The 24044-nt window shown below is 32.4% G+C and overlaps 2 protein-coding genes across 3 annotated transcripts in view; both read right to left on the reverse strand.

The window, feature by feature from the left end:
- The window catches only part of LOC145330154 (uncharacterized), a 246091-nt gene that overhangs the window by 130622 nt on the left and 91425 nt on the right, over positions 1 to 24044 (reverse strand). The gene's annotated exons all lie outside the window — the stretch shown is intronic.
- Positions 1 to 24044, reverse strand: part of LOC145330153 (neuronal acetylcholine receptor subunit alpha-4-like) — a 242877-nt gene that overhangs the window by 67488 nt on the left and 151345 nt on the right. For both annotated transcript variants that reach the window (XM_080174737.1, XM_080174738.1), the window contains exons 6-8: positions 20336 to 20366; positions 19535 to 19619; positions 9894 to 9962 (exon numbers count right to left, since the gene is read on the reverse strand). In XM_080174737.1, coding sequence (XP_080030863.1) covers positions 9894 to 9962; positions 19535 to 19619; positions 20336 to 20366 — 185 coding nt within the window. The remainder of the gene's footprint in view (positions 1 to 9893; positions 9963 to 19534; positions 19620 to 20335; positions 20367 to 24044) is intronic.

Raw genomic sequence — 24044 nt, forward strand, 5'->3', positions numbered from 1 at the left:
TTATATTCTGATTATTCACTTCTGATATTCTACAAGTGTTAATATTCGTGAGTCCTACCGTTTCAGAGCTTCGCTTTTACGGATGTTGTCATCCTTGTTTATTTCAGGTTCCATCTATCAAATTATATTTAATTTGTACAGAGACTGTATTATTTCAAAAAAAGTAATCATTCAGGTTTTACTTAAACTGAATTAGATATATAATTTTATTGAAATAACTTATCTGACAATAAAAGTATATAAAGACAACTGTTAGTTGAAGAAAATGGGTATCTATTTACTTTACTAGCCACAAAGATTTGTATTTAAGCTTTTAACTTTATTCCCCCCTTCTCAATATTGTAGTTTTCAAGATATTTTTAGTTTGAACAAGATCAGTTTTTATGAAAAGTGATGCCTTTCTGAAAGAGAAATATATGTCCTTTTGTGTAAAGACATACAAACCTTAAAAATTTAGAAATTATTTTACTGAAACTTAAAAGCTAGATTGTACTCTAAAATAACCTCAAAATTAATAAAAAGCTAGCCCAAAAACATTCGTTAGTATAAGTATAACGTTTCTAATACTGTAACAATTATTCTTCTAGCTCCATTATATCTCAAGTTAGAGCACATGTAAGTACATATCCCCTCTCTTTTTGTTAATAAGCTCGGGCGAACTGACAAACATGCGAAGTAACAGACAGACAGACAGATAAACCGACAAACTTTATGGAGACTACTATTTTGAAGGTCCCAAGGGGTTTACAAAGGACGAGAAAGCATACACAAAAATCTTTTAAAAATTTCTACAGAGAAAGAAGTTCATAGTTTGTATAGATGGAATTATTATTACTTGGATCTTACACCAGATTTTCATATTCTATAGTAAAGTGAACAATGTAGCGGGCTAAAATAATGATCTCCCCCATCCGCCTCCTCTACCCCTTCCCCTCCACTCCTACTGGATAAACAGCACTACCAATAAATGCAAAAGGAATATTGCAATTAACGACAATTTTTCTCCTGTCATAATATCCACGTATATTCTACATCCATTTTGTATTTAGAAAAGGGTAAATGGCAAACAAGGTGATACAGTTAACTTTGGAAAATTAATTTCTTTGATAATAAAATACAAACAAGGATGACAACATCCATAAGTAGCGAAGCTCTAAAATTATGAATGGATATCCGGAAAAAAATTAACTTAATTGCAGTTTCATAAAAAAACAATAAACTAAAAAATCACGAAACCTTGTACAATGTACAACGTGAAAATCTAGGAATCGATCTCGCACCTCAGCAAATTAACAAATCTTAATGAAACTTTGTGGGGATAAGTAAATTGTGAACTTATTTAATCCATAAAAATAACAGTAGTATATCTCAGATAGGAGTAAAGAAAACCATGAAAACCTAAAAATCTAGGAATCGAACTAGCACCCCAACCAATAAGCAAATCTCGATAAAACTTAATAAAAGTATGCAGAATATAAAAGTATTCAATCTCTGAAAGTTTCAGCCGTCTATGTTGAATAGGAGTTGAGATAATCATGAAAACTTAAAAATATAGGAATCGATCTAGCATTCCAACCAATTGACGAATCTTAATGAAACTTAGTGAAAATTTGAAGACTGTTAACATTATTAATCCCTGCAAATTTCAGCTCTCTATCTTTTAAAGGTGCCGAGAAAATCACGTTTCCCCCTTTCTGTCTCAGACGGACGGACAGACGGACGGACATTTCAAATTATGGAGTACCTTCGCTACTAATAACCTTCTTCCTAAGAATGGTTATTGTATAACCATTAGAGTAAAACACAAGGATGACAACATCCATAAGTAGCGAAGCTCAAAATTTATTGATAGACACCAGGAAAAAAATAATCTTTTGACTCTTTGAGTATGATAAAAAGAAATGAATGAAATAAATCACGAAACCTTTTTAAAATGTATATCTTTCGAAGCATTAAGCTAAGAAGAAAAACGTAAAATCTTGGAATCGATCTAGCACCCCAACAAATAAATTACAAATCTTTATTAAAATTGGTGTATAATGTTGAATTAATTAATCCCTAAAAATTACAGCTGTTTATCTTGAACAGGAGTCGAAAAAATCGTGAAAAACTTGAAAAACTAGGAATCGATCTAGCACCCCAACCAATTAGCATACCTTAGAAAAACTTAATAGAAATGTGTAGAATGTTGACTTAATTAATCCCTAAAAATTCCAGCCGTTTATCTTGAACAGGAGTAGAGATAATCATGTAAACTTGAAAAACTAGGAATCGATCTAGCACCCCAATAAACATACAAATCTTAATGAAACTTAGTAAAAATTTGTAGGATGTAAATTTACTTAATCCCTGAAAATTTCAGTCGTCTGTCTTGAAAAGGAGTCGAGAAAATTGGGAAAACAAAAAAAGCTAGGAATCGATCTAGCACCCCAATTAACAAACAGATGGATAAAACAATGTATAGATTAGATGGGCATATGTCATAGGAATCTTCACTAAAAATTTCAGCTGTCTATCTTTAATAGGAGCCGAGAAAATCGCGTTTCCCCCACTTTGTCTCAGACAGACGGACGGACAGACGGACGGACGGACGGACGGACATTTCGAATTTTAGAGTAGCTTCGCTACTAACAAGAGGGAGAAAGGGTTTTATAACTGTATACCCCCATCGCAATCGTCTTGTGCAACCTTCCTATTGGGTCATTGGAAATCAACCAATTGTATCGCTTATATTAACACAGCAAAGTAGCAGAAAATAATTTAGAAGCAGACGAAAGAGGTCTTTGAAAATGAAGGGAGGTAGTTGTCTGTATATACATCTATACTATAAATCTGTTGTATAACCCATCAAACCGACAGATGAGTTAATCTACCGCTAAATAATCTTTTTAAAGTTCTGCATTTTAGAAAGCAGATTTTAACTAATTTGTAATTAAAACAAGGATGACAACATCCATAAGTAGCGAAGCATAAACAATTAAATAAGAATTTAGATATTAGTTGACAAAAGCATGTATATTAGGAAAATATCACGAAACCTTTTCAACATTTGTTTTTAATTTCTTAATATTTATTTATATTTCAGTACTATGACTAACAGACTGACGGTCAAAGTAAATTACATACTAGATGCTCAGAACAACGGGAAATTTAATTTTGCTATTCTTAACTACAAAAATTTAAAAAAAACGGACCATAAACACCAAAGATATGAAGAAAAATGTGAAAAATATAAAAATAGCCAAAAACCTGCAAAAAGGCAGTCTGACCGCCATTAATGTGTTCTTGAAATGAAAGGAAATTTAATTTTGATATATAAAACTGAAAAACTTTGGAAATTGGGCCATAAACACCAAAGGTATAGAGAAAAATGTGAAAAATACAAAAATAGCCTAAAACCTGCTTAAAGGCAGTCTGAACGTCATAGTTGTTTTCTTGAAACGACAGAAAATTTAATTCTGATTCTATAACTGAAAAAATTTTGGAAATCGGACCATAAACACCAAAGATCTGTTCCTTTTTCCAGAATCAACTTAGTAGAGAGGCTTCCTCTTTGTTCTCTACCTAATAAATAATAGTTTTAATGACCGTGACAATATAAAAAATGCCTTAAACCTAAATCAATTTAAGAAGCAGCTTAAAAAATGTATTCTCTCAAGAATAGATATAACATGTAATAGACTACTTTGTCGTTCTTGCCACCTAAGAATGTAAAACCTCTATGTTGTCTGTTTTACAAGCCTTAGATTAATCAATTCTCCATTCTTTACTTAATTATAAGTATTTTAATCATTAATATGAACTCACACACACTCACACAATCATCCTACCATTTCCGTCTGCAAATCCTTTCTCTATTCATATCCCTGTAATATACCCTTATAAAATGTTTACTTTCTCGTTTTAATAAAAAGATTCACACTACCTTTTAGCTTATTTTTCTATGATATTTGCAAAGGCTATCTAATATCACCTCGAGAGAGATTATTTAGTCCTTTGACACGTATATTAACTTTTTTGTCTTATGTGGATATTATTAACCTTGTTATTATACTGTAATTAATTAATCATGATCAATTTTACTGCTTGTTTGTGATTATATATGTCATGTATATATGTATGCCTATTTTACTATGTGTCATAAAATAAATATTTCATTTCATTTCATTTCAAGATATGGAGAAAAATGTGAAAAATACAAAAATAGCCTAAAACCTGCTAAAAAGCGGTCCTATCGCTATTGATGTTTTATAGTTAATTGTGCTCCTTGATAATGGGGATGTTGTAAAAAATTTCAGCCTTTTATCTTTTTTAGGAGCCGAGAAAATCACGTTTCCCCCAAACTAAGACAGACATACGGACATACGGACATACAGACAGACGGACAGACGGACATTTCAAATTATAGAGTAGCTTCGCTACTAATAAAAAGGATTCTTAACTCCGCATACAAAATAGGGTAATATGCCAGTTAACTTTGTTTTATAGATATCTTTATTTTCTTAAAACAAAACACAACAAACCCCGAGGCAAAAACACTCTACATGTATTAAATCAAAGAAGTCGTGTAATCATGTTTTCAAGATTGTTCAAACTTAAAAATAAAATAAAAAAAACATTAAGTTCCAAAATTAAAGAATATTAAAATAAAAAATACTATTTTTTGGTACATTTTTCAGAGTGCCAAAGCCTACATGTATAGCTGTAGTTTATTTGGTTCTTTTCTTGCTATAATATTACATTATATTAGTAAGTTAATAAAAACAGAACTTTTAATGTTAAACAACAGTATTAGCAAACACAGAAACTGGTATTTTATCACAATCTTTCCACCTAGCTGGATAAAGCCTCACTTTTTATTTACTCTTTTTCCTTACAAGTTTGTGTAGGCAATACTGTTCTATAATTATCATGTATCCTGCAGTCCTGTCATAACCACGCCTGTAGATTTCAAGGTGGGTACAAAAATTACTTCTATTGATGAAACAAGCAAAAATAAATTATATTATCGACAATCATCATATATAGACGTCCAAGGGTGAGGGTAAAGGGTGTTTTACCCCCTCAAATTTTGAAATTCCTCCATTTAAACTATACATTGGATTACCCCCCTCAAACCTTGGAAATCCCTCATTTTAACTCCCAAAAATAAAAAGCTTGGACGTCTCTGTCTAAACATTAAAAACCAATAAAATAAACTTATCTTCTATTTTAGTTCTTAAAATTTTAATTTCATCAATTTGATATTTTTATTTTCTTAGAATTTGAAAGTAGCTGACTAAAAGGAACAAATTATCATTTTCTTTCAACCAAAAGAAACCTTCCAAAGAACCTAATCGTCCTTGTTATCCTCACAAGCTTTCATTTAATACCCAGGGGCAAGTAGAAAGTATTACATAGTGTTCCTGTTTATAAGGATATCAACAGAAAGTTTTAAATGTGTAACAAAAAATGCAATAATAATTAGTTAATGTTAAGATTTACCATCCTTATACTAAAAGTAACTATATGTCTGCCTGTGTGTCTGTACCAAGGGATCTTGCTAACCACAGAACCAATATGGTTTTCCCTTACTGTGCTTCATATAGGCTATGGGAAGGTTTATAATTATTTTGGGTGAAGGTACCTTCCCTATAGTTGAAAGCAAAAGGGTCATCTCCACCCCCTCCCCTCCTCCTCAAGTGCCCCTAGAGGCCTTTTAGTGGGCGTAGCCGCTATTAATATAATAAGCATATATTTATGTTAGTATACTTTTTGTCCGTTCAACAAGTTTAATAACTTTTATTCTCTTTTAAAATAAAAAAAAATCTGAGTGGCCTAATTTTTTTAATGCATAAAGAAGAGCAATAATAAGCAGCAAATTTTCTTTTATGTTTAGAATAATGAAATTAAACTCTGTTTATGTTTACAAATGTACTTGTATGATGCACTTAACAGTTTAGCAGATGGTGACATTTCTCTTTTAAAAAATCCTATTCCTATTACAACTGTATGTCCTAACCCCAGAGACCATGTTCCGACTTTGTATTAGGTCTTTGAAAATCAACCAATAGCGTCACAGACAAGTCACTACAAAAGAGCAGAAAGCAAGTTGATATCAAACGAACAAGGTCCCCAACAGGGGGTTCCAGGTAGTTGTCTAGTTATACATCTATATTTATAGATATATTGAGTGTTACTCCAGAACCACTAGTTCTTAGGTTGCTGTAGGACCATTATGTTTTATGACCATGCTCGAAATAATAAAAATATTATCTTGTTCATGATACAATAAAGTTCTAAAGCCCAGCAATCTTTATCATTTGCTCCACTCTTCAAGTTAGTATGGTTTGTTTGTTTAATAAGTAAAGTAGATGATGAAAGCATGAATAAGCATAATTATTAACTTTCTTTTCATCTAAGTGCATCTCAAGTTTTTTAAAAATGTCTTTTAGTATCAAAGCTTCACTTAAAGTCAAGAATATATGGTGATTTCCCATAATTCTTGGTGCAAAACAATGCCCCCCCCCCCCCTCCCTCTTTAACAAGGGCTAAGAGGGAAAATGACGAATGTTTTTAATTTTGTTTGCTTAAGAAACTCTAAGATAGCCTTGATTTTTAATGATTTTAGCAATTACTGTATTGTAATTAAATATTCTTTTTTTATTATAAAATAGTTAATCTATTTATGAATCAAATGTCTTTAGTTTTTTATTGGTCGCAACTGTACAGTTGAGTAAAACTAATAAAGATAAATGATCAAGTACTCACTTTTTTGTGGCTTACATTTTTTTCTCTCCTATACATATAAATTATTCTTATTCATATGTGAATAATATACAAGAATAATTTTGTCAAAAAAAAGCTTATAATGTACTTACAGTTATACTAGATTACTTATACTGTTTTAATGCACTGCACCTAACATAGCCTATTTTTAACCATTTGTTAGGTTTTTGAAATGCCTAACCCCTGCGGTCAGCTTACTTGTATATTCATATCTTAACCTAACCTGTATATAAATACTTAATTGACTTAATAATTTAGACACTACTGCGTTTGTCCACTCCGACGTTTGTCACTCCTGCGTTTGTCTTGGAACTATTTTGAATATCAGAAATTATCGTAAATAAATCAGTGTATATGGCATTGGCTTTCGTTTTAAGAAGTCTATATTTGATGTTCTAGAGTGACGTACGGACATACATTAGTTATAGAGTAGCTTCGTTACTAATAATATATTATATCCTGACTTCCATTCATATTATAATCATTAAATACAGATTTTTTTATCCTAATATAATACACCAGATCTACGTTATTATCATATATATTATATTTCATACTGGAAGTGGCTTCACAGCTAGCCTCTAGGGGCTTGGCCACAAAACGGGGGTTGATTTTCCGCCAAAATTTAATGTTTGTTTAAAATATTTTAATTTTGAAGGGTAAGTTAAGTGGCCGATCCCCCCCAACATAATTTAAAGCAAGAGTTTTACCAAGAGATATATCTATAATACAAAGTAGAACGATGTCTGTCTGTATGTCTGTTTGTACCGAGGATCTCGCTAACCGCTAAACCGATCGGGTTCTCCTTAACAGGGTAGCTTCTCATAGGTCCTGGGAAGGTTTATAACTATTTTTGGGGGAGTGTACCACGGTACTTAATATCCCTATTGGTAATGCTATTATGATAAAGTATTAGAACATGTTTGTATAATTATTGTGAATATTATACCAACATACAGATACCAGGGAAAAGGGAATGATATTCTGACAAACAATTCTAAAGGAAAATTTACCCACAACTCCCTTCCCCTTTTCCTCCCCTTCGTAACCACCCCTCTTCAGTTCCGTGAAGAAACAAAATATACTTCCACCATGCTTTAAAAGGTTTCGTGATTTTTTGTAGAATTGATTGTTCGAATAGCTACCCCTGTACAGATACAAATGCATTATTATCACGCGTAGGGGAAGCAGGTAATAGTACCTCAGAAAAAATGACGTCATGCATTACAAATGACCAATGATAGGCCAATATACAATTATTTTGACCAATGGTAAATAAAGGCTGTCCGATCATTGGTCATTTGTATTGCATGACGTCATTTTTTATTAGGCTGCTTTCGCGTAAGGGATTGGGTAACATTTTTAACTTCAAGTATTAATAACTTTTTAATAAAATAAGTAAAAGATATTAAACAGACAAATGCCAATAGAATATAACATACCTCTCGATTTAAGTTTTAGTTGGGAGAGAGAGAGAGAGAGAGAAGAGAGAGAGAGAGAGAGAGAGAGAGAGAGAGAGAGAGAGAGAGAGAGAGAGAGAGAGAGAGAGAGAGAGAACATGCCTTTAACAAACTGGAACTCCGTAAATTGTATGCATCTTTGTTTGTTAACTGTCCTAACATGAGAATAGTAAGTTTACAACAAATCAATCTTTAACAGTTATGGGTCATTTTTATTCTATAATTCGAAATGTACGTCAGTATGTCTGTCTATAAAAACCACCAGCTAAATAGACATGTACTACAGAACCAATACGAAGCTTTTATAATGTTATCAGACTTGTTCTTCCTGGGAATAGTTGCTTTCATCTATAATACAAAGTAGAATGATGTCTGTCTGTCTGTTTGTTTGTTTGTAGCGAAGGATCTCGCTAACCGCTGAACCGATCGGGTTCTTCTATACAGGGTAGCTTCTCATAGGTCCCGGGAAGGTTTATAACTATTTTCTTGGGGGGTGGACACCCCCAACCCCCCCCCCCCCCACAAAAAAAATTCTTTTTAAAACTAAAACAAACAAAAAAGTTTCCCCCCACAAATTTTTTTAAAAGTTTTTTTTTTAATTCTAAAATACGAAAAATTGGTTTGATCAAATCTCTTGGGGCAAAGCCGCTAGTTCATACATATAACAAGACCACCGAATTGCATCACCCTCAAGTTTCTATTTTTAAAGAAAAAATAATATGCTTCTAGCCCCCGTTGGGATCTATCCGTACTGGACATTACCCCTAACCTAACCTAAAATAAGTATATATACGATAGATTGTACATTTGCAATATGAGGGAAACCGCCCTAGAATGATCTTTTAAGACATTTTCAAAGAGTAATCTCTTTGTCGATACATTTGAACAACAAGTTAAATATTCAAAAAAGCACAGCGATTCAATAACCAAATAAAAAGTATATTAGCTTATAGAATAAAAAAAATAAAAAGTATATATATCTATCTTTCAAATAGGTATGATCTATACCACGAGTAACCCCATTTATTTAGATATCAATTTATCTATTTGGAAAAACAATGGCTTTTTGTATCATTATATTGATTGGAAATTAGGGTTTAAATCCAGAAAAACACCTCCAAAATTAGTGGTTGTAAAAGTTCACTTATTTTCCAGGGACCTAGTCTTCCAAAATAAGTGGTTGCTTAACGTTAATTGAAAATACATGAATAACAGACAGAGTAAACTATTTAGCAAAATCCTTGACTAAAAAGCAATATGATACTATGACAATCCAGAAAAGTGAATTAACGATGCATTGCTTATCCCCCCTTATATATCCCAAATTATTTTCTTCAGAAAATCTCTTAAAATTATAATGTACAATGTTATAAGCGAAGCATTTCTATAGACGGTATTTCCAGGGAGATAGGGGACATTGGGCTGTTTATTACACTAATCCCCAAAATTTATAATAGCGTTTTCTTATTCATTGGTTTAACAACTTTGAGGACACTTATTGAATTTAGATTTGTTGTTTCATTAAGTTAAGTGTCCAAACATTTCAACCACTAATTATAGTCTAAGATGGAGTCATTCTATGTATCATCAATGGGGAAGTACATCGATTTTTCGGCCATTGCCTTATCCTTTAAGATCCCTGGGTATTTAAAAGATGAAACCTACCTTCGCATAGTAATATTAAATGTTATATCTAGATAGGGTTCATCACAGCACGTGTAGAATTTCTCGTTCCTAAAACACAAAAATAATTAATAAATAAATAAAAAATATTTACGCGGACCAATTTTAGTTCTACTATTCTTTTGAATGTTTTAAAAATGTTACACAATTACCGTACAAAACCACTGGATATTTATTGGTTTTAAAGCGATACTGGAAAATTCTTTAATATACACGCTAAGACATTCGTTTATTAATTCATAAATTTTGAAGTTATTATCAACTGAAAATTAATAACCCATTTTTTCCCTAATTTTAAGTTGTACGACAGATAACCCAACTATTGCAAAAACTATTTTCAGCAAAAGGCGAAGTTTTGGGAAAGCAATTTATACACTATACATTCAAAATTTTAATTTTTCAAACTTAGTTGGAAGTTGGAATCTTTTTTTAGCTAGTAATAAATATTGAGACAGGATGAGGATGATACGTACAAAATCGGAAACTAAAATCCAGCTGACCTAAAATATTGTTTGTTAAGCAAACTAATGGGAATGTAAATGAAAGGAAGAATGTTTAGACTTTGTTAATTTAAAAGTTTAGAAGAGTCAGTGATGATGAAAATTAAATATGTCACTATCAACAAACAAACAAAACTATTATCTCTTAAAATTTAATGATTATTAAAAATTTTTTAGTTAAAAATTATCTAATAGTTATTTCTTCCATCGTATTATAAACAGCTTTCCGCGGATATAGAATGTACAATTATAAGATTAAAGCTAGTTTTTTTAGCTCCGAGGTGCCGAAGGCATGGGCTAAAAAAATTGGTTTTAGTCTTATGATTGTACATTTTATATTCGTAGAAAGCTGGATATAATACGATGCTAGACATAGTTTTTTCGTATGGATGAGAACCGGTTCCTATCCACCGGATTCGAATGAATACTAGAAAGAGTATTTACTAAATACACAAAACAAGCACGGTTCTTAAGTAGCGCAGCAAGTGGGTGGAGAAAATCGTTTAAAAAAACTCTGAGGTCAGAAAAATGAGGAATGAGGAGAGGAGGAGTGGGAAAGAATCGCCTTAAAGAGAGATGGATAATGCCTTATTTTTATGACGTCCCTTGCTGATTTTTTGAGCGACTTTCTCCCCTCCCGCCCAGCAATTAAAAATAATACTTTTGTTGATGAAATTAGAACATTTCAAAATGTACGTCCAGCTGATTTTTTAAATTTTAGAAAAAGGTAGATTTCCCGGAGGGTTACAGGCGGCTGCCGAGCGTTGGGTTTGAGATACGCGAGTTTTGGACACGTAATTCAAAATTTCAAATGTTAATGTAACTCCTTTAACGGCCGACAAAACCTAACTATACAAAATCTTTGCTAAAAAGTATAGGATAGATTGCTTACTTCTTAAAAACATAAAATAATTGTAATAATAATTCCACTTTTATATCCTTTAAATCCTCTTCTTTCTATCTGAACTAACATGTTACCCAAAATTTGATTATAAACTTTTCTTTTGAAAACAATTCTTATTTTGCTTTGAAGTTTTTGGTTAATATCTGTTCTCTCTTCTTTCAAATCTTTTATTCTTCTTTTTCTTGCAGTTTAAAACATTACACAAAATAATTTGTAGTTTTTCTTTAAATTCGAAACTTTTCTATATTTGGGCTCGGTCCTTACGTCCATAATGGATAGATCTCATCGTTTGTTTAGGCATGTTAGCGTTGTCTTATAGATTTCAAACTTGGCATGATGATTCCTGTAACAGTTAAGTGTGATTTAAAACCCGTAGCAAATTTTTACCGAAAAAGTCTATTAAAGACAGGTTGATTTCAATTTGTTATGCTATAGTTATCCTACTCATCTGATGTTAAGATTTTTAAAACCACTGAACAAATATAGTTATTTATTATAGGAAAGCTTTAAATAGGTCCCGGGATTATTCAGATTAGATTAGATTTAAGTGTTGTAATTGTTTTAGGCTACTACTTCGAATCCTTATACTAAAGTAACAGGATGTGTGTCTTTGTGTTTGTATGTTTGAGTGTTTGTTTGTACCGAAGGACCTCGCTAACCACTGAACCGATCGGGTTCTCCTTAACAGGGTAGCTTCTCATAGGTCCCGGAAGGTTTATAACTATTTTCTTGGGGGTTGGGACACCCCCAACCTCCCCAAAAAATGAAAAATCCCCCCCCCCCCCACCCCAAACATTTATTTTTTTTACTTTTTCTTTTAAAATCTACAATTAGAAATTGGGTTATCAAATTCGACTCTCCCCTCCTCAAGTGCCCCTAGAGGCCTCTAGGGGCGTAGCCGCTAGTAAAGATTAAAGTAGAACAATAGAGGGGGAAGTGGAATGTCCCCACCATGTGCCGACTTTCAATTAAATCTTTGAATATCATCGGGAATATAAACACAGCCGAGTCGCTACAAAGAGCAGAAATCAAATTGCTAGCAGACGAAAAAGGTCCTCTACACTGGACCAGGTATTTGTCTATACTTAAAACAAACCCCTAGATGCAAGGGGCGCCGTAACTAATTAGAAATTAAAACAACAAATTAAGGCAAATAACAAAAAAATGTAATAACTATAATTATGCACAAATATCTTCATACTTTAGTTACAAATTCAATTATTAACACATAAAAAAGTTTGAGTATTGACAGAATATCTTGGCGTATTGCACATATTTCATTGGTTTGGGAATCTTTTTTCTTTGGTAATCACACACAAAAAATAGCCCATTTTAGCCCATTTGAGAACTGTTACTGTATAATACTTTATATCCTAAGAATCTATTTATGTAGAGAAGTATAGATTAAAGGAGAGAAACAATAATTTGATTCATTTACAGAGCTAGATTAAAGCACAATGGATAATTGAGGAAAAACTGAAGGTTAGATCATCTTTTAGATATTGCAGATGCTTATGATTTGCCTATGACATTGTATGTATGCTTTTATAAACCGATGTAACTTTTTACTAGATATTTAAAAACAAGGATGACAACATCCATAAAGAAGCCCTGATAGGGTAGGACAAACGGACATTAACACTTGTATAGTATATTATATACATTTTTAGGACCTGATTATAGAGTTGCTTTGCTTATAATATTGTACTTTGTTGTCCTAGGAATCAGTATACCAAAAATCAGAAATGGTAATGATTAAAGAGTTGCTTCGCTTTCTAAATTGTACGTAACTACTAAAGGAATCACCATGCAAAATTTGAAATCAATAGGACAATTCTAACATGCCTAAATTAATAAAAAGAAAAGCTATCCATCCCAGACGTACGGACGGACCGAAATTATAGAAAAGCCTCGCTTTTAAAAATTAAATTCTAAAATTGATGTTAAAAAAGTTTTTAAAAAATCTGCTTGTTTTAAATTGCTGTGTGGACTTTGTGGTAACAATTATAGAGCTGTTGCGATTTCTTAATTGTACCTATTACAAGAATCACCATGCAAAGTTTCAAATCAATAGGGCAATTATAACATGCCTAAATTGACGATAAGTGCCATAAGTCACATTTTGTTATTATAAATAGACAAAAACCTGCCTTAGAACCATATAAAGCTCTACTGAAATTGAAAAAATATCAATTTAATGATTAGCGATATCTTAATAGACAAATAAAAAAACCTACAATTTCAAAGCCTCTTGGAACATTTTTGGATAAATAATTCACAGAAAACTAGAAACTCCTAAATAAGGGATCTTAATGGGCACACAGAAAATCTTACTACTTTATATTAAAGGTTAGCATTGAAATTGCAAATTAACAGAAACTGCGCAAATATTGTCTGCGAAATGTGGAATAATTATTTTCTAGTTTTGTTGCTTTTAAACCATGTCTTAAAATGTAAAATCTTTGTTGTAGTAAAAATGCTTTTTTTCGGGCATTTTGTTTTTATTTACCAGACCTTCTCTTTATTTTCCAATATGAAATACACATTAGGATATATAAGTTGGAAGGAATTTTAATGTTAGAGGGAGATTTAAAATCTGCATCAAATTTTATTGATTTTTTTTTATAAAATTCGCTTTTTGTATAATTCTTATCTAAAAGCGGAAATACAATTTAAGTTCATAAATGTTGACCAATAGGATAGGTGAATTGAAAACTACCTGCGCTCTAATTGGCTTTAACTTCTCCAATCAGAGCGCAGATAATTTTCAATCCACCAATCACAGATGTCAAAATTAATTAAATTAAATTGTATTTCCGCTTCTAGATAAAGAATTATACAAAAAAACAATTTTATAAAAAAAAATCCTTAAAATTTGATGCAGATTTCAAATCTCCCTCTAACATTAAAATTCTTTCCAACTTATATATCTAAATACACATCAAGAACTCAAATATTTGGTAGAAACTCAGGGATCAAAAGGGATAAGACAATAGCCGAGAAATTGATGTACACATTCCCTATGATGATACACAAAATGTCCTCATCTGTAGATTACAATTAGTGGTTAAAACGTCTGGACACCCAACTTAATGAGCCAACCAATCAAAATTCCCTAAAGTTTTTGAGCTAGCAAATAAGAAAACGTTATCATAAAACATTGGGACTTGTGTTATAAACAGGCCATTGTCCCCTTCCTCCCTGGTAGCAACTCTATTTTAGCTAGTTGAGGTTGCCAAATAAGATTATGCAAAAATGCATTTTTTTCTCAGAATCTTTATGGGAAAACCAATAATAGAAATTGATAGTGGATGTGTTAAAAATTAAGAGTTTAAATAAAATTTGGAAGTTTATCCATTCCCGCAAGGATAGGGGCGAAGTATTGAGTAAAATGTGATATTGAATTATGAAGAAAACCCTTGTACAAGCCAATGGAGAAAGACACATTATGATTACCCCTTATGTAGGTTAAAATTAATCGTGGAAAAGTTTGATACACTTAGTTTAAACAGCATATATTCATGATTTTATAGCAAATAGTTTTTATGTTTATAATGTTTATTTAGACTTTGGGGGTAAATAAAAGTCGTCTTTCTCCTTGAAAAAAATTATTAAATAAAGAACAGTATCCCTGCAGAAACCATATCATTGTTAGGGAATGGAGGTTCTTTAGTTATATCCTATGTTATATAGCTAAAGAAGTAGGCTTTTTATCTGTAGTGAAGAATCTCGCTAACTGCCGAACCGATATGGTTCTCCTTTACAATTAGCTTCTCATAGGTCCAGGGAAGATTTATAATTATTTTTGGGGAAGGTATCTCCTACACCAATTGCTTCTAGGGGCGTAGCCGCTAGTCCAACATAAAATGCCATCCTAATGTAGCTAGGCTGATTATTATTTTGTTTATCCTTGTTAGTTAGGAACCCCAGATCTCCACTTTGTGTAATTAATTATTCCTGGAAAAATCTGTCCAACTTTTTTTGTCCCACTCAACCCAGCTCAACCTTCTGAACTGGGAGTAAAAAGTTGAAAAATGATAGGACCACCACATCTAAGATTTCCAGGGATTGCCAGGGATAAGACAATGGTCATAAATTATGTATATAACTAATGATGATAATCAAAATTAAACCTTTTATATAAATTAAATAATAAAAAGTTTGGACACTCAATGAACCAAACAATTATAATTAATTATAGTCCCCTACCAATTGAGCTGATCCAACGAATACGGAAATGGTATTACAAAACTTTAAGGACTAGTGTACTAAACAACCTAATGTCTCCTCCCTCCCAGAAGATTTCCTATAAACTCTTATCATAGGTCAAGGACAGTAAAAAGTAATAGAAATTAGGGTAATTCAATTCTTTTGTTTTAAATTACAATTATTACATTTAAAACTTTCTTGACTTCTTATTTAATTGAAAAAATGTTTAGAGCCAAAAATAGCAAAGAAAATGTCTAATATTGTGGAATATCTGCAAATTATATTTATTAAGTTATTGTGATTTAAAAGTGAAGCATCTCTATAATTTGCACTCATTTAGCCGTACGTGACCGCTGTCGCACTACACTATGAATTATTTGGCTGGTTATATCTTTACAAGATGGGTGAGGAACACTAATCCCCTAAGAAATGTAACCCTAACAACCCCCCGCGTTATTTTAAAATAAAATTTGTTAGCTTTAGGATAAACACCTTCCCACCCCTGGAGGCAAGAGCTGAAGCCCCTAATAATTAAGCTAGTTTTGATGAATATGATGTGTTAAAATTTATTTAATTAAGTATTTCTATACAGGTTAGGTTAGGTTAAGATATCAATAGACAAATAAGCCCCCCGCAGGGGTTAGGCATTTAAAAACCTATAAGATAGTTTGAAATAGGTTAGGTTAATAGAGAATTTTTTCAGGTAAAATTTAAGAGTATCAAAATTAGGGTTGGGCCGGATATCCGGTCTGGCCGGTTATTCGGCCGGATATCCGGCCATTTTCAATATCCGGCCAGATACCGAATACTAAAACTATCCGGTTACATGATATCCGGCTGATTTTTGACGCCGGATATCCGGTTATCCGGCCGGATATCCGGTAAATTGCCAGATATCGAATGTTGGCCAGATATCCGGCCGGAACCGGATATCCGACATTAAAAATCAGCCGGATATCCGGTATCCGGCCCAACCATAATCAAAATGCAATATAATGAATTAAGACAGGTTTAAAATTGCAAAATTTGTCCGCAACTGTGAAACTCTGCACGGTGATTGTAAATATTTAATCAAAGAACTACTTGGTGTATACCTGTCAACTCAAACTTTGTCAGCTCAAGAACACAGGCATCTAAAGGGATAAGACAATGACCGATAAATTGGTGTACATCCCCAATGATGATCCACAAAATCGCCCCTGCTGTAGATTAAAATTTGTGGTTGAAACGTTTAAACACTCAACTAAATTAACCAACCAATCCAAATTCAATAGTCTCCAAAGTTGTTTGGACAACGAAAAAGAAAACGTTAATTTAAAACTTTGGGGACTAATGTAATAAACAGCATTGTTCATCTCTCTCTCTCTCTCTCTCTCTGTCAAGAACAAGTGGATAATTACAGGGTGAATGAATAAAAGTTGCGCATGTCAAAGACATTTCTAGAAAGTTATCTGATATTTATTTCTAAGGAGAAAAAAGAAGAGCTTTTGATGTAGTTGCAGCCAAAAATGTTTATTAGCGTAGCTAATTTATGCCTTCTGTTTATCCATCAATCTGGTCGTACGGCTATGGAGGAAACGTAATTAGTTTGGCTTCTATTAAAGATATACAGTTGATTTCTATGAGAAGATTCATATGACCAATAATCATCTGTTTTAATACAATCCGTCCATAACGCTTAGGTTTCTTTTGAAGTTGAAGATTTATTTTTTCTCTATCTGTCCATTACCATTAACTTAAGATCAGGATTTTAATATTAAATTAAGGACTTATTTGTTATTATCTATAATACAAATTAGCTTGATGTCTGTCCGTCTGTCCCTTAAGATCTCGGTAACCACTAAACCGATCGGATTCTACTCTTCAGGGTATACCTATTGGTCCTTTAGTAGTTTTGAGCTATTTTCTTGGAGGGTGGAACACCCCCAACCCCCTCAAAATGTAAATTTCCCCCAACCAAAAACAAAAATTGTTTTCTAGGGAAACTACTGCACATAAATTGTCAGCACCAGAAATTTTTTTTATTTTTGTTTTAATTACCTCTTGGGGCAAAGCCCTTAGAGGCTAGGGGCAAAGCCGCTAGTTTGATTTAAAGTAGAACAACTGCCATACATAGCCCAGGGTTAAGTAATGGAGAAAAAGCTAGATCAGACCGTAGTACACAATAGAAAATTATTCCTTTAAATGGGTATAGAATGGGCAGAAAAATAGTCTAAAACCTTCCCAAGAATGAAATCTTGAAACAAAACAGCTTTTACCATCCCGAAATCTACGTGAAGCTTTCTCGATAGGAGAATTCAATAAGTCCAGTAGTTATTGAGATCTTAAACTTCAGACAAAACAACCCGTCTACTAAGAACCATATAATCAACACAAAACAGAAAGTTATTCATATTTCCCCATCCCTATATCTCTGAGGCTGTCACACTTTACAAAACTTTGTCGCACCAAAAGTTTAAAATTTAAAGGAAAATTGTCGCACTAGCTGCATACAAAATTTACTTTTTATACCTTTTCTATAAAATAACCTTTCAAATCATTGGACAACTTGATATGTACACATTAAAAACTTGCTTTTTATCTTTTCAAAATATGTATCTCAACCCTTAACGGTCGGGTGTGGGGGGTTCTATCTCAAAGGTTGTTAAATAAAAGTGTGAAGGAAGTGAAAAATGACTTTGCCTCACTTTATCTAAAAATGGGACATGCACAAAATTTATTAGCCCTGTAGCTCTAATAGGAGCTGATGTAATAGGAAGGGGGGCATTTTAAAAATAAGTACGAACATATGGTCGTACCATGGATGGAGAGTAGCAGCGCTACTATGATGATAATTCAAAATTACTGTAAACCCCACTCATAATTTTGAACCAAACATATATCTATCTAACCCTGCGGGCCCTATTCTATGAGGCTCTCTCAAACCCTCCTTGACAAAAATAAGCATCTAAAATATTTATTTTGTAATATACAATTTGAGAGAAACAACTAAAATTTTATGTTGATCAATAATATAGCATCTTTCAAACCAAAGTTGAGTAGATAGACAATTCGTATCTATCTAAAATTTAAAATAAATAAAAATATTGCCCTAAGGTAACTTAATAAGTGCATGCTTGCTGTCGGAGAGGTATTTGGTCCGAGTCTAGACCACACTGCGTATTATTGGAGACGTTAAAAGCGATACCTACTTCTGCTATGTCTAGCACGTAACAATAATAGTGAGAGTAAAAAAAAATCCTAGGTACATGAACAGGCACAATCAAAGGAAGGTTGTCTGTTGGGTGTTATCCAACCTAATATCTTATAGTGGGTGTTAAAATATAGAACCCCGCCCCAACAAAGTTATACTTGGTAAAGTAATAAAGTTATCTCTCAGTCGCTCAACCGTTTTATATAAAATCAACAAAGCTAATTGATGTAGTGAAAAATAAACATCACTGTCCTTTTATTTTATTTCATGTACTTTTACACCTTACAAGATTACAGAGACCCAGTAGACGGAGAATATACATAAGTTCAAAAAGTACAAAGTAATTAATCTCTTACAAATATTGGAATGGCTTTTTGAAGGAAAAAACCTTACCCGATTGACATATCAAATTATAGAGTAGATATGCTATACACTATGATTACGACGTACTAACCTGATAGCCGAAACCTCTAGAATGTCCCACTCAACTGACATATAAAAATTATAGAGTAGCTATGCTATACACTATGAGTAGGACGTACTAACCTGATAGCCTGGACCTCTAGAATTTCCCACTCAACTAACATATAAAATTATAGAATAGCTATGCTCTTCACTATTATTAGGTCGATATGCAATACACTGTGATAAGGAAGTACTAACCTGATACTGAAATATAAAATTTTAGAGTAGTTATGCTATACACTGTAATAAGGACGTACTAACCTGATAGCCGGGACCTTAAGAATGTCCCATTCAACTGACATATAAAATTATAGAGTAGCTATGCTATACACTATGATTAGGACGTACTAACCTGATAGCCGGGACCTCTAGAATGTCCCACTCAACTGACATATAAAATTCTGACAAGTCTATCCCAAACTCAACAGTGTTGGAGCCTAAAAAAGATGATACTTATTAAACTTTTATTTGTTTTGTAAAAAAAACCTATTTATTTATTGTATAATGATATTAAATTCCAGTAGAATATTTTTCTCTATACCTGTCTGTTTGACCGCTAAGATCTCACTTACTACATGCTTAGTGTTCTCTCTTAGAGGCTAGGAATGAAGCCACTAGAGAACTATATTGTATCTACATGTTGAGGAGATATTATATTTAATTGGGACAAATAAAACAGTTTTCTTTTTCCTACTGCAATGCCAGTAAAGTAAATACTTATAATTTTTAGCAGATATATTTGATACTTTTATTTTAAGCGGTTACAACCCTAGAGTTCTTTAGGAATTTTATTTTTTTTGTTTGTGGTTATTTTTTCTTGGTACCATAACTCACAGTAGTTAAACACTTTTCTTGGAATTATCAAAAGCTTCCCTGTTAAAGTGAACTATATTTATAAATATTTCCGTTTTAGAAAGACAGATACACAAACTTTATGCAATTTAATCATTTAAGTTTGAAAGACTATAATTGATTTACTATATGATTAGCCGACTGGCTTGAAAATTATTCGAGTCGGTGACTAAACTTTAATTAGTCACTTTAGCCATCAGCTTAAGTAAATAGACTACCAGCCTTTTAACTGACAGACAGCGGTACGGATAGACTCTTAATGCAGAGTAGCTGCGCTACATAAGAACTGAAAAAGACTTACCTTCTCTTTCACACATGTGTCTGAGGTCAACCTAAAATATAAAAAAAAAACATTAAAAAACTAAAATTCGATGATTTTTGTAAATGATTCAAGCCTTCAAGATTTTACTTGATTCTTCTGATTAATAGTTATCTGTTAAATAACTCGGTGCTTTCCCTTAGAGTGTCAAGCGAGCATAGATCCCAGCACCCCTTATTTTTAAATAAATTTTATGTAAGGAAGTGGGGGTACTGCCTGCCCCATACCTTAGAAGCTACCCTGTCCCCAATTTAGCCTAAGGAAAAACACTATTATCTTTAAAAGCGAAGCTTTTCTATAATTAGGGTCGGTCCGTCCGTACGTCCGTACGTCCGTCCGTACGTCCGTATGTCCATCCGTAACGGATAGCTTTTTTCGTTAATTTAGACATGTTAGAATTGTCCTATCGATTTCAAATTTTGCATGGTGATTCCTTTAATAGTTAGGTACGATTTAGAAAGCGTAGCAACTCTATAATCATTACCAAAATGTCCGTACGTCCATTTCAAACATGTTGGTTTTTTTACTTTTTTTAAATAGTTTTTTTTTCGTTAATTTAGGCATGTTAGAATTGTCCTATCGATTTCAAATTTTGCATGGTGATTCCTGTAATAGTTAGGTACGAGTTAGAAAGCGTAGCAACTCTACAATCATTACCAGAATGTCCATACGTCCATTTTAAACATGTTGATTTTTTTTACATTTTTAACAACAAATTTGTATGTGATCTAATTATTTGATTGGTCTGATTTTTGGTATACTGATTCCTGGGACAACAAAGTACAATATTATAAGCGAATCAACTCTATAATCAAGTCCTAAAAATGTAAGTATGTCCATAATCATTATCCTGTATCAAGCAGTTTTTCAACAAATTTACTTACAATTTTGCTTTGACTCTTATACATTCGCATTCTGATTATTCAGTTCTGACATTACACAAGTGTTAATGTCCGTTTGTCCTACCGTTTCAGAGCTTCGCTTTTATGGATGTTGTCATCCTTGTTAATTTGAAAACTAGGGGGAAGGGCTGGTTCTGTACTACATAACTCAAATCTATCTTTTTTGATATGTATAATCTTCATTTTTAATGTTTTTTTTGAAAGAACACTCCTTTTTATGTATTTAAATGATAATCAAATAAATCATATAGATACGTATTGCAATTATATATGAATATCAATCCAAAAAAATGGTATCAATAACTCATTGTTAAATGCATGGTTTGGTAGTTTCATAAACTTGGTTGGCCGTTGCAATAGATGAAAATACCAAATAATCCCTTTCTGTCTACCATTATATTTACATGTGTTTAATAATATTATATTATTATAATATTTTAGTACAGGGAGTGAGGAGACATTGGGCTGTTTATTCCACTAGTCCTCAAAGGTTTTAATAGAGTAAACTTATTCTATGGCTCAACAATTTTGAGGACTTTTATTGAATTTAATTGGTTGGTTCATTTAGTTGAGTTTCGGAAAATTTCAACCACTAATTGTAACAGAAGGGGTAATTCTGTGTATCAACATTGGGGAAATACATCGATTTATTCGCCATTGTCTTATCCCTTTAGATCCCTTATGTAAGTATGTTTCTATATGAGTAGAAATCCACACCCTTTATTTTCGCCTGGGGGTTGGGTTTACACCCCCCCCCCCTTTTTGCACGCCTCTGCTGTATGTATGTATACAGGGATCCAAAGGGATAAGAAAACGTCCGATAAACATCTCGAATCATGATACACAAAATTCCCTCTTCTGCAGATTATAATCATTTGTTGAAACGTTTACACACATAACTTAATGAATTAGCCAATCAAAATTCATTAAAAGTCCCCAAAGTTAATAGGCCAACGAAAAAGAAAACGTTTTTTATAAACTTTGGGGACTAGTGTAATAAACAGCCCATTGCCCTCCTGGTATATATATATGTATTTGTAATGTATATGAAAATGTATGAAATAAGTGTGTTTATATGTTGTTTGTTTGTATGTTTGTTGCAGGGTTATTGGGATAGAGAAAAAGAAAATTATTTGTCGCATCGTATTACAGCTTTCCGCGGATTTTAAAATAAAAAATAGAGGATTTATTACAGTCTGTTTGGCCCTAAAGGGACCAATGATAAAAAAAAATTTTGTTTTTATCTTAATATTTAAATGTAAAAAGTGTCTGTAACACTGTGCGATACATGATTTTTTAGTATGGCTCAGAACCGGTTCTCATCCAGCGGATATTAATCGTTTTCACAGCTTTACCGAAAAGAATATTAGGATTGCTTAATTTGTCGATTCCCTGATTAAGTAAATACAATTAAATATAAAAATTTTATGTTTATATGACTATTTCTACATTCATGGTGAGTTGTTAGAGTATTAGTGACTTAATTAAGATAAATAGGAGAGTATGCATACTAGAACCACACAGTCAGGCAGGTCACAACTACAGTCCTATATTCATTTACTAGTGGATATTCCCCTAGAGGAGCCCCAACCACCGTTTTTTTTTTTAAATAGGATTGTAAAAACCTTTAGTTTTCAACCAATGATTTTAAACTAAAAAAAGGGGTAATTTTGTTTAACGTCATTAGAGGTTTACATAAAAATATCATCCATTGTCCAATTCCTAAAAATTCCCAATGACTTAATGTAATTTAAATTAAACAAGGATGACAACATCCACAAAAGCGAAGCACTGAAACGGTAGGACAAACGGACACTTTGTATAGTGTCTGAACTGAATAGTCATAATATAAAAATAAGAATCAAAGCAAAATTGTAAGTAAATTTGTTGAAAAACTGCTTGATACAGGATAATGTTTAAGGACATACTTACATTTTTAGGACTTGATTATAGAGTTGCTTCGCTTATAATATTGTTCTTTGTTGTCCCAGGAATCAATATACAAAAAAATCAGATCAAAAGAATAATTAGAACACATAAAAATATGTTGTTAAAAAAGTAGAAAAATCAAAATGTTTAAAATGGACGTACGGACATTCTGGTAATGATTATAGAGTTGCTACGCTTTCTAAATCGTACCTAAATACTACAGGAATCATCATGCAAAGTTTAAAATCGATAGGACAATTCTAACATGCCTAAATTAACGAATAAAAGCTATCTATCTCGGACGGACGGACGGACGTACGGACCTACCCTAATTATAGAAAAGCTTCGCTTTTAAAAATTATTATGGATTCATAGAAGGGGATAATGCTTTTAGCTGCCCTCCTCTGCTATGATATCAAGTAAGAATAAGAATAAGCAAATATGTTAGAAATAAAGTCATTTAGGACAATTCTATGCTGATTTTGTCATTATATTTCACCTAATGAAGGACAAAGAAAAAATGAAATCAAGGTTATAGTACTTTTTATGAAACTTACTTAGTCATAAATATCATAATGTGTTTTTTTTATTTATATGGATGGTATATTTTTACCCTTCAAAAATCCTAAATTATGGACATTTTATGTGGTACACTACTTTTCATTAACTAAATGATACAAGTAAGAAAACATGTCATATCTTTCCTAAGAAAGGAAATGTTATTAAAATGCTAGATATTTGATATATAACGGTATGATTATTGGATATTAGAAAAACAGCATGTCAGTAATTAGTCATTCAAATACAGGTGCTTTCCCAAAAGTGGCTGGTTATGCAATGAACCCTCAAGGGGGCCCTAA

Source organism: Acartia tonsa, chromosome 10 (genome assembly GCF_053477335.1).
Source record: "Acartia tonsa isolate MP-2025a chromosome 10, ASM5347733v1, whole genome shotgun sequence".
In the NCBI taxonomy this organism is placed as follows: Eukaryota; Metazoa; Arthropoda; class Copepoda; order Calanoida; family Acartiidae; genus Acartia; species Acartia tonsa.